General features: G+C 35.9%; 1 protein-coding gene across 1 annotated transcript; it reads right to left on the bottom strand.

Annotated features, from left to right (window-relative positions):
• Positions 1 to 137: 137 nt before the first annotated feature.
• LOC109013277 (nodulation receptor kinase-like) lies at positions 138 to 10,694 on the bottom strand. The gene is made up of 15 exons (XM_035695679.1): positions 10,519 to 10,694; positions 9,401 to 9,929; positions 8,323 to 8,789; positions 7,973 to 8,123; positions 7,719 to 7,790; positions 7,539 to 7,607; positions 6,715 to 6,786; positions 6,573 to 6,644; positions 6,313 to 6,485; positions 5,614 to 5,840; positions 5,086 to 5,212; positions 4,941 to 5,009; positions 4,025 to 4,217; positions 1,327 to 1,459; positions 138 to 945 (listed from the first exon to the last, which is right to left on the bottom strand). The coding sequence occupies exons 1-15, from the start codon at positions 10,610 to 10,612 to the stop codon at positions 595 to 597; spliced, it is 2,799 nt and encodes a 932-aa protein (XP_035551572.1). The 5' UTR covers positions 10,613 to 10,694; the 3' UTR covers positions 138 to 594.
• Positions 10,695 to 12,093: the final 1,399 nt, after the last annotated feature.

Raw genomic sequence — 12,093 nt, 5'->3', positions numbered from 1 at the left:
TTGATTAAAGAGTGAAAAAAACAGGAGCGTTTTGTTATAGACTACTTGATATTCTTATCCAGCAAGGTGGTGAGTGCCAGGGTAATATTTTGTTCCAGAGTTTATTGTGGGACTCATTATTTTTATCAGTTGTTGGGTCGAGCTCTAGGAGATAAATCTATGGTGCAGGTACCATACAGATTTAATGGGGTTGAGTCAACTCAATGAATGTTTAGCTAGCCTGTCTTGCATGAATTATTTGGCTTTCCAGGTTTATGAACATTCATCAACTCCCAGGATAAACGACCCATCTGATTTTTGGCAAGATATGCTGAACTCATACTTGTGCAATGTCCATATGTTCTTCAATAGCATTTTAGCATAAATTCAACTCTCTTGAGTTTTACAACCTAATGAATGTCGAATAAACAGCAAGATTCATAAGCTAGAGTATTGGAGGATCATCCTCATTTTTCCTTTTATCATTAGCATATGATGTAACTAGAAGGTCATCATTGAGTCATTGACATATCAATACATGTTGGACTATGGAAGAAAAAGGAAAACTCCACCATTCATATATTGATGAAACATCATATTCACTCATTGTACTTGTTATCTTGGCTGGGGAGGAGAGGGTTGTTGCGTCATAATAGACAACGGTTCTGATGGAGTTGACATTGGTGGTAGAGCAATTCTTTTGTCCATGACAACAGAGAAGCGATTGGAGTTGGAAGTTCCCAAACTGTCTATGGACTTCATGTATTCAGATGCATTGTTCTCTATGATCAAAGCATCCTCCAGCTCCCGGACAATATTGGCCATGAATGGCCGATAAGCAGCACTGGTCTCAATACATGACTGTGCGGCTTCCACAACTCTCCACATTGCCTCTGCATGGTACCCACCCCTGATGCTAGGGTCCACGATTTCATCAATCTTTTGATCTCTTAGATAGGGTGTGGCCTGCATGCAAAGATGCTCCACTATTAGACTTCATCCACACTTATTAGGTCAGCTGGTCTTGGATCCATGGGGATAAATGTGCTACTTTTCATTTTGAATTTTATTATCTCCAGTTACATCAACTGATGTGGCAAGTCTTTATAACTCAACACTTAACATGACATAACACTTAAATAGGATATGTCAACTGGTTTATTTGACGATGCTGGAACTCAGAATGAAGAACAACATTTTTCTAAATGTAAAGTAAGAATTCCATGGAGTTACAAATTTTTTAGGCATCATATGGTGTGGAAGTGTTCTGTAACACTATAGAGATCTAAAAGAGCAGCTTATGATATCAAATTCTTAGAAGCTAGAGAGCATGAAATTGGACCATACCCATTCAACCAAGCTCCATTCATTGCGTGGCCTGTGTATGTTGAGAGGCTCACGACCAGTTACAATTTCAAGTAGAACCACACCAAAGCTGAAGACATCACTTTTTACAGACAACTGCTGGGTCGTATAGTACCTGAATGACATTAAGACCATGGTAAAGTTTCTCTATGGGTACAATTGAACCGTTTGATACATTAAGACCAACTCCAGGATGAACTGGAAAAATGTTCCATGGTTGGCACAGTTTGAAGCCTTCCATATGCTTCTATGTTTTGATTCTATTGATCAGTCTGAAGCTGAATGGTTGGAGAGAGAGTTTGAAGAAGAAGTTCCTGATGTTGTTAGGGATATGGATAGGGATAAGGCTCCGGGCCCGGATGGGTTCTCAATGGCGTTTTTTCAAGCATGCTGGGACATTGTGCGAGAAGATATCATGAAGGTGTTTGTTGAATTTCATTCATATATGAGATTTGAGAAAAGTTTTAATGCGACTTTCATTGCACTCATTCCGAAGAAGGTAGGGGCTGTGGAGATGAAAGATTTTCGGCCTATTAGTTTGGTTAATAGAGTGCATAAAATCATTTCAAAGGTGCTGCCCAAGCGATTAAGTAAGGCGATGGAGAGGATTATTGTGAAATCTCAAAATGCTTTTGTAAGGGGGAGACAAATCCTAGACTCTGTATTAATTGCAATGAATGTTTAGAGAGTAGAATTAAAATGGGGGAAGCTGGAATTTTAATTAAATTAGACATGGAAAAGGCTTATGATCATGTTAGTTGGAAATTCCTTTTCTATTTGCTTAGGAGATATGGTTTTGAAGAAAAATGGTGTTTGTGGATTCAGCACTGTATTTCATCGTCGAGATTTTCAATTTTGGTGAATGGTTCTCCAGTTGGATTGTTTAACAGCTCGCGTGGCTTGAGACAAAGTGATCCCATTTCTCCCTTCCTTTTTGTTATGATTATGGATGCTTTGAGTAGAATGATTGAGAAGGCTGTGGATGGTAACTTTATGCTAGGTTTTGTGGTGGGTGATGAGTCCTGGAATTGTTTAAAAGTGTCTCATTTATTATTTGCTGATGATACTTCGATATTTAGTGAGCCCAATACTGATCATCTTTGTGCTTTAAGAGCATTACTGCTGTGTTTTGAAGCTGTCTCGGGGTTAAGAGTTAATTTATCTAAAACTGAAATTGTTCTTGTAGGTTCCATTCAGATATTTTAGATCTGGCCAATATATTGGGTTGCAGGATTTCTTCGCTTCCTATGAGATATCTCGGTCTTCCATTGGGAGCTTCGCATAAATCAATTACTATTTGGGATGGGGTGATTGAGAAAATTGAAAAGAGATCAGCTGGTTAGAAAGTGCTTTACTTGTCTAAAGGGGGAAGATTAACATTGATAAAAAGTATTTTGTCAAATCTTTCTACTTATTTTCTCTTTTTTCCCATTGCCGGCAAGGGTAAAAAGAAGAATTGAGAGTTTGTATCGGAATTTTTTGTGGGGTGGTAAAGGAGAAGAAAAAATGTTTCATTTGATTAGTTGGAACAATGTTTGTTAACTGATTTCATGTGGTGGTTTGGGGATAAAAAAATTTGAGGTTGTTTAATAGAGCGCTACTTTGGAAATAGCTTTGGAGAAATCATATGGAAAGAAATTCCTTCTGGAAAAATATTGTTGATGTAAGGGATCAAAATGCAGCTGTGGAACATTCTTTCTCATGTGGATTGTTGACTTTCTTAGAAACGCCAATGATTGGGAAGTGAATGGCGTTATTGCTTTTTTGGGAAGACTTTATAGTTCAAAGGTGATGCTGGGAAGGGAGTATAGTATGCTGTGGGTTCATGTAGGAAATTCTAAGTTCTCAGTTTCTTCTTTTTACAGAATTTTAACCTGTCACGGGAGCTGTGATTTTCCTTGGAAAAATATTTGGAGAGTGAAGGTACCTACCACAGTGGCTTTTTTCAGTTGGGTGGTATCTCTTGGCAAAGTTTTGACCACTTATAATCTTAGGGGGAGAAGTATGTGCATAGCTGATTGGTGTGTCATGTGCAAGAAGGATGGAGAATCTGTTAATCATCTTTTTCTTCACTGTGAAGTGGCCATGTCTTTGTGGAATGAGGTTTCTAATCGGACAGGTTTACTTTGGATGATGCCTAAGGATGTGGTGGATCTACTTGCAGGTTGGTGTGGATTAAAGGGAAGAAAGAATGCTGCTGATATATGGAAGATGATTCCTTCATGTCTGATGTGGTATCTCTGGCTTGAAAGGAATGTGAGATACTTTGAAGACAAAGAACGTTCGTTGAGAGAATGTTCGTTGAGAGAACTTAGAAATTTTTTCTTTAGTACTTTGTGTTTGTGGGCTAAAACTCTTGTAATGGATGATGTTAACTTCCTCAATTTTTGTATTAGCTTTTATTTTGTTTTTAGAGAGATGTAGTATTTACTTTGTATAGATTCTGTATACTTGGGATTTGCCTATCTTTGGAAATAAAATTTCTTATTAATTATAAAAAAATAAAAAATAAAAAATAAAATTACGGAAAACCAAATTGGTCGATCACAGTAACAAAAGTGAACAAGGGGTTAATATTTGAAAATTAAATCAGAACAATGTATATATATATATATATATATATATATATATATATTTCAAATAAAAACTAGTCTATGAAACATGCAGATATAAGACTCACTCTGGATCTAGGTAACCAGCTGTTCCTCTCACTTCCAGAGAAATAACACCACTGTCCCCTTCCTGAGGAGCGTACTTTGAGAAACCAAAGTCTGCAACCTTTGCGCACATTGTATGATCCAAGAGTATATTGCTTGATTTTACATCCCTATGTATTATGCAACGCCCAGCAAACGTGTGAAGATATTGCAAACCTGAATAACGAAATAGTCATTTCAAACAACCAGCCAAACAAACAAAAAGGAAATTAGAAATATCTTCCTCAATCTATTTTCTACAAACAAGCAAAAAACAAAACAATCCAAGCAATTTTGAGAAGCAAGGAGGTCAGGGATTTCGTTTTCGTTTTTATTTTTTATTGGCACTGAGTGTCCAAGAACAAAGTCTCGATTAATCCCATGGGTGCATAGGCTCTCGACAATGAGTTTCCTACAAAAAGGAAGTTCTCCCAGTCTGATTGTTCATAGAAATTATTTACACCCAATAGGATTCGAACATTAGACCTGGAGGGAGCATACCACCAAAACCAAATCCTTTACCACTTGAGCCAATCCCTAGGAGTTATTTTCATTCATGATAGACCACTTTCTAGAGATTATGACTTTATCCAGCATACTTAATAGCCACTCAGTATTTACTGAAGCATTGTTCGTTTAGTAATCATGTCATACTTTTATTATCTTTCTTCTCCAGTAGATTAGACAATAAGGGTAGCCCTTCTCCACCACTTCTGTCTCTTAGGTTAAACACCAGAGAGTACCTGATAAAGGGTACCGCTTGCATTGCCAATTTTGCCATTGCTTATCTGTACATTAAGATTTTCTTTGCATCTTCTCTTCACTTTCTTGTAAATTAGGACAATAAAATGATTTTTTGATAAGTAAAAATAAGAAAACTGAGCAACCCATTTTACTTGCCTCTAGCAGCACCTAGAGCAATAGAAAGTCTGGTTGGCCAGTCCAGAGTTTTCCTTTTTGCTGCATCCCCTGTGAACAAACTGGTGATTAGTGACCTAGTAATGCCAATTGATATCATCTAAAAGAATCAATGATCAATAAGTACCATAGAGACGATCTTGTAGGGAGCCATTAGACATAAAAGGATAAACAAGAATTTGTTGGTCATTTTCACTACAATAACCAAGAAGAGGCACCAGGTTCTCGTGTCGAATCTCTGAGAGCAGGTTTAGCTGTCAAATACATTGTTAAGAGTTGTCAGCTGGCAAAATTTTCAATTAGGTTAAATTCATAAATCTAACCTCCAAAAGAAAGTCATAATTGAATATTTGGTTGAACCCATAGTGATTGGGGAAACAACATAGTAACAAACAGAAGAACTAACTAGATTCCATTTTTCTCGATCAAAAGCATAGCCATTGCAGTAGTGCAGTTAGTCACCAGAATTTCTTGTAAAGGATGATAAGCTGAAGGGAGAGGGGAGGGACAAAGTGACAACAAATTGAATGCTTTGCATTTCCATGACTCATGCAGAAAATGGCCGAATCATGTTTACATGTCTAACTTTCTTGTTTTTGTATGGAATATAAAAAGTTATGATAAGATATCATATACATGAAAATAGCCTGTTTACCTCGTTCTCAAATTCCCGGGTTCCCTGAGTAGATTCTGCTGACCGAACCTTTACTGCCACTTCCTGGCCCTCAAGTAGCATGCCATGGAAAACCGACCCAAATCCCCCTTCGCCTATCAAGGTTTTGTACTTCTCGGTGGCAGCCTCTATCGATGCCAGTGTAAACTTCTCAATAGCTATTGACTTTGTACTAATATCATCTTTGCTGGGTAGGTAGATAAGTATATCTGCATATTTTAGGTGAACTTGTTAGAAAAATATGATTCACAAAGCAACATATACTGCTGAAACTTGACCTCGACTATCTGACAATCTAAATTGTGCTTACCTGACTAACATTATCTATTATTTATGCTCGACTGCTCGAGTGAACAACGTTAACGTAGCAAGTGGTCCTTGTGAATTGTGTATAACCTGGAAGACAATTGTCTTCCATCTGGATGTATGATCTTTGAGGATGGCCTAATAAATCCATTACTTTCTAGTCATCCCCTTGTGTGTTAGATGGGATTTCGTGATTCTCATTCATGCTCACACCTTCATTATTTATAGCTAGAGGATAAGATTTTTCATTTATGTATTATTTGGAGGATGAGGTTATGCATTAGATCCTTTTTTATAATTTTATTTACCTGCTCCCCCACAAGATTCCAGACTTGAATGAATATCAATGACCAGAGAAAAGATTCGTATACTCACTCTCAACCATATGCTGTTCTTTATTATCAAATCCTCCCCTGTGCCTTAATCTTCGTCTGTAAATGCAAACAAAAACGATTCCAACTACAATGGTAAATAGAAATGATCCACATGCAACGCCAATGACGATTACTGGTTTATGTGTTCGTCCTTCAGAATCACATCTTCCAGAGCTGAAAATAGATTCAAATATCAGATTCCTGATTTTTCTGTTTCTTTTGTACGTAATTGTATCAGTTCATATATATTAGAGCTCATACTCTGTACGAAGTCTTGATTCGTTGAATCTGGGTTGAAGTTTTTTGTCTAAATAACGATTGCACCCGTAATATCTGGAGCAAGCACATAGTTAATGACTGAATGGCAGTATAATTCATAAACAGAAGTCAAATTGAAACTTACAGTGATTCTAAATGTGGCAGCGAGATAAGAGATTCTGGAGGTTGTCTTGTAAGCTGATTGTGTCTGATATCCCTGTTCATTATTGTAAATCAATCAATAAATTAAACATGATATTTTTTACATGGAGAACTACTGTTGTAGCAGTCACTCATTGTGCTAACTAGCATCTAAATGAAGGAAGAATAGAGATTAAGATATCTGCAGAACATCTCTCCCAAAGTATTTGACTTTCATTGCACATCCATATAGCACCATTCTTAGGCTGCGTTTGAATATTGAGCTGAATTGAATTCTTTATGAATAATAGTGAGTTGAATAGGCGAAATAAGTTATGTGGCGTCTATTTAAAATAAGTTTAGATGTGTTTGGATGTTAAGATGAGATTAATACTATTTATGAGAAATTGAAAAAGTTGTGGACTTGTTATACATTATTAAAAAAAACAAAAGCCTTTTATATTTAATGATTACATGAAGAAATGACATTTCTATCTTTGTTTGTAGACAGAGGCAGAAATCAAGTAGAACATTGGTCTCTGAAAACAGAACTGTAAATTATGAGAATATGCATAGGATCCGTGTCGTGACAGCGTAAAATATCTATCCTCTGCTCATGCAATTTTGTATAAAGTCATCAGAATTGTAGACAAGATGATCAGGATCATGTCAATAGTGGATATATATATATATATATATATATATAATGCTTTCTTAAATTCATCTCCATCTGGAGGTAATGTTTAATCAGCAGAGCTTTCGGGATTCAAAGACTACATTGAATCTCGTATAGCTAAAATTTGGATTTGAAACCCAAAAAAAGCTTACATTGACTCTAGCACGGAAAAAGCAGGAAACTCTGGAATACTGCCATTGAAACAGTTGTAGCTCAGATTCCTACATAAAACAAACACGTCATATCAATGTAATAAGAAACAATAGTCCTAAATACTTTTTAAGTAAAAAAAACATGGACAACTCGATAGAAGACAGCAGTGTGAACCGTACAGTGTTTTTAATTTGGCCAGTTCAGCGATACTGGGAGGGATTGACCCTTGAAGTTCACTTGAAGAGAGATCCCTGGAAGAAAATATGATATTACACACTACCAAATCAACATAAATAGTGACCCTTTCAAGAAAATAGCCGAAAGGTACCCATACAACCAAAAGTAAAGATCTGTGAAATAGAAGAACATGGAATTAGGCGCAGACCATGTTTTCCATATAACAACTGACACATTTCAAATGAAGGGGGCTTACAAACTGGTGATGATAACTGAACCATTATAGGGCTCACAACCTAAACCATGCCAGGGGTTTGGAAGACATGGATCTCCAGACCAACTTTTCAACAGTTCATTCTCTTGGTTAGATGCCAGTAACTCATTCCTCACGTTCAAGGCCACATCCACTGAAGAAATAAAATGTTTTTAGAGAGAGAGAACCCGAAAAGGAGTGCTCTATTAGTTATAAAGAAACTGTTCCATCATTGCACAAAACAGAAGAAACCAAGAATAAGCTGTATATATAACTAGAAATTGCATGCTTTTAAATTGAAAGAATAAGCTGTATATATAACAAGAAATTGCATGCTTTTAAATTGAACTCACCATCTTTCTGGTTAGTCTCTTTCACCCATGGGTGCACTTGCAAGATTTCATAGGCATTGCAAATGGGCCCAAAGACACCACCTGAGGCCTTGACCAAAGTCATATTAAGAGACCCATTTGCTTTAACATCCAAAGCAACCTCCTTATAGTTGGACCCATTAGCCAATATATCAAAATTCTGCCTTAATTTATCATTGTTAATGTAAATATCAAACACCCTTTCCCCAGATTTAACATTGCCGTTGAGCTCAAGGAAGTAGAGGATCACACGGTAATCAGAGTGATGTTTGTCGAGATCTTCGCGGAACTCCAATCTCTCGGAATGGTTTAGAGCTGTCAGGAGGACTTTCAAATTAGGTGCTGTCACATTGTTAGCTTTGTCGTTCGGAAAGCTGGAAAGGTTCGTCACTGCGGGTGGTGAATTTTCTAATGGTTTCCAAATTCTGTCACTTTCGTCCTCTGGGTACCTGAAATTAATTTGAAGATCTCAAACATTGGCATGTGATTTGGACATTTGGTCAACGAAAAAGTAAGGGGTTTTCCCAGACTAGCTAGATTCAGAAAATGAAGAAATAATTGATTTTGCACAAGCCAAACCGTTCTTATTTCATTGAGAAATGATAGTAAGAGTCGTGAGTACAAAAATATCGTATAATCATTTTGAAAAAATTGAATAAATACGAGATCCACGTAAAAAAAAAAATTTAAATAATGGATCACACTATTTTTTAAAATGATTGTATAGCGCTTACGTACTCCATAATTATATGTAACATTATTCTATTTCATAGAGGTAGACCGTACCTAATTACTTTTTATGCTTTTAACATGTGGTTTGAAGTTGTAACACCAGCACGTCAAGAGGGGAAATAGTACTTCTACCTCTAGGTTGGTTGTTCTTTAATCCACTTAAATATAATGGTCGAGTTTTTTTTTTTTTTGTTGGAAAATAGACTTAATTCATTGATGAAAGCGAAGTTACAGTTATGAGTACTGATACATTCTTTAAGATCACCCATTAGTTTTTATTTGCATTATAGTACCTTCGTAGTTGCCTTTAAAGATAGTAGAAGAATACCTGATAGCAGCTCCTCCTCCCACATCAATTCTACTAATCACTTTCAAAACACTAGGAGAAATGATCTCCTTCAGGTAGTACAAATTTTCCAGAGGCCTTAGTTCAAGCTTTGAAATGTAAGGATCTCCCTTGACCTTCTCTAAGCAAAAGTCAATATGGTCCTTGGCAGCTCTAAAAATCCCTTCCACTTCCAAGTTCTTGGACGAGTTCACTCGACCGATTGGGGTGACACCAACCAAAACATCGAAGGATGTGTCCAAAGTTATGTTGAGTGAATCAGCAAAAAGAAATGTAGCCCTTACTAGGTAGTCTTGCTCCTCAATTGTTGTCAAATTATAACATCTCTTCCCTGAATCTATGGTGAATATTCGGGCTTTCATGACATATCCCTCATGATTCCCCAGTCCCTCTTCTACTACACTTCGGCAACCAGTTCTATTAGGGAACCAGCTATTATCTGTTGTCCAATTTATATTTATGTTTTGGTCGTTGAAGTTTGAGTCTGCGCAGCATGCTATGCTCACAAATTCTGCATGAAAAGAATTATGTTGTGAGCGGCTTAATTAGCAAGCTAGACTTAGCATATAAAGAAATTCAAGCAAACATCACCAAATTATGATGATCTGCAGGGTCAACGTAACTAGTCTAATTTGTTTAGATCGATCATCCTAGACTTAAAAGAAACATGAAACTAAATTTCTCCTAATACAATTTCCCCAGCCTTGCCAAGCTGTGATCTGGCTATATATATTTAATAATAATTGGAATCATTGGCGCTTGGATCTTGCTAATAATTAACCTTGAGCTCAGGACTTTGCCTAATCCTTGAATGTTTAACATTCAACAAATGAATTGAAAAAACACATAAATATTTAGCTAGATCCACCCTTTGTTGATGACATGAATACACTGAGAGATGGGTCATTATTCATCCTCGAATATGATCTCAAGGTTTCATATCAAAACTGGATGAGATTAATTTTCCTCAAACTTATTGTATTTATACTGATCTGAAACCCTATGAAAATAATACAAGAAAAACTTGCCAACAAACTAGTCATCCTTTATGATCTGATATTAAAACGTTTGCACACACACACGCATATATATATACTAACCTTCTTGTGCACAAGTTGATTGAACAAGTATGAAGAGGAAAAGGATAAAACACTCGACCAGTTTCAAAATCCAGTTATCCGATCCCTCCATCATCGTCTTATCTTGAAGGCCGGAAGACTCCCCATTGGGTTGTCAAGCTCATATCCAGACAAAAAAACTTTTCAACTTCCACTACCTACCATCCAAAATCTTTCTGAAATCCAGGAATTCAATCCATCTTCACTTAGAGCTAGGTAGGCTCCACGGTCTTGTTCAACTTGGCCAGATTACCCAGAATTCTGGTAGTTAAGAGGGAACAAAAAGGCTTCTTGATCATTACCAAGACATTCTAACGTGTAAACAAAGAAACTGGCCGGGTACAGGGTTTTTCGTTTACAGACAAAGAATAATGGCTCCTGAGTATAGGTTCTGCACAAGGCTAGGGAATCGTTATAGAGCCCCGCAGCGACAAAAGGGCATAAGAAGAAAACAAGATTCTTGTAAGAAGAGATTTTGCAACATGGGTTTGACTTCAAATGTAGGAATGATCACCGGAGAATAGGCAGGAAGAAGATAGAGAGAGAGAGAGAGAGAGAGAGAGAGAGAGAGAGAGCTTGATTTAGAATAATTCAAATTTAATAATGATCAATTTTGTTAATGTTTAATCGTTCATAGATACATATATTATATTTTAAACAATATTTTTTCTTTTTTCTTTTTTTATGTTGGTGGGAATAGTTAATCAAATATATTTAACTAATTCTGTTTAAAATAATAAGGTGGAGCAACTCTTCATCGGTCCACCTTCGTCTCGCTCTTTGTCTTTTCACTATATATATATATATATATATATATGCATGATGAAAACTCATATGGAAATGCATATATTTAATTATAGGTTAATTTCCTTTCTCGAATTAAACGTTAATTACCTAGCTAGCTGCACAGCTCAGTAATGACTGTAATTAATTGATGATGATCAGTTAAAACGGGAAGATTAATTAGTACGTACTCACGATGAGTCATTTCTCTCGTATATGATCTGTAGTACGTAGTTAATATATCTTTTAATCGTAGTAGGTACGTAGTATTAAATTAATTAATAAGAAGCGTACGAACTATTATTTATTATTTATTATATATATATAGTACTGAAGGGGTGACAATTTTTTTAAAGAGTATAATTTCCATTTAGTTTGGTTTGAGATATTTATAAAATTTAATGGATTTCATGATCTACTACTCTTCTGTAAATTTTTAATTTATTAATTTCACACCAAAAAAATAATCTCATTAATTTAACTTGATAATTTGGTATTAATTGATCAGTTGTTGATCAGCTGAACAATTCATTGGATTACGCTGATGAACTTTTAAAAAGTGCTTAACCAAATGTCAATATATATTAATAGTACACAAAATTAATAAATCTTTTAATTTCATTTTCTTTCTGCATGGTAGAAATATTAATTTGCATGTATGTAAGATCATCATGATGATGAACTCCAAGTCAAGTCAATATATATCATGGCCGGGTACCATCAAAGTTCCCTATACTACATCATGAGACATGGTTACGGATATACAATATTATA

The sequence above is a fragment of the Juglans regia genome, chromosome 11 (assembly GCF_001411555.2).
Source record: "Juglans regia cultivar Chandler chromosome 11, Walnut 2.0, whole genome shotgun sequence".
Taxonomy (NCBI): Eukaryota; Viridiplantae; Streptophyta; class Magnoliopsida; order Fagales; family Juglandaceae; genus Juglans; species Juglans regia.
The sequence above is the reverse complement of the archived record's forward strand: the minus strand, read 5'-3'. Positions and strand labels throughout refer to the sequence as shown.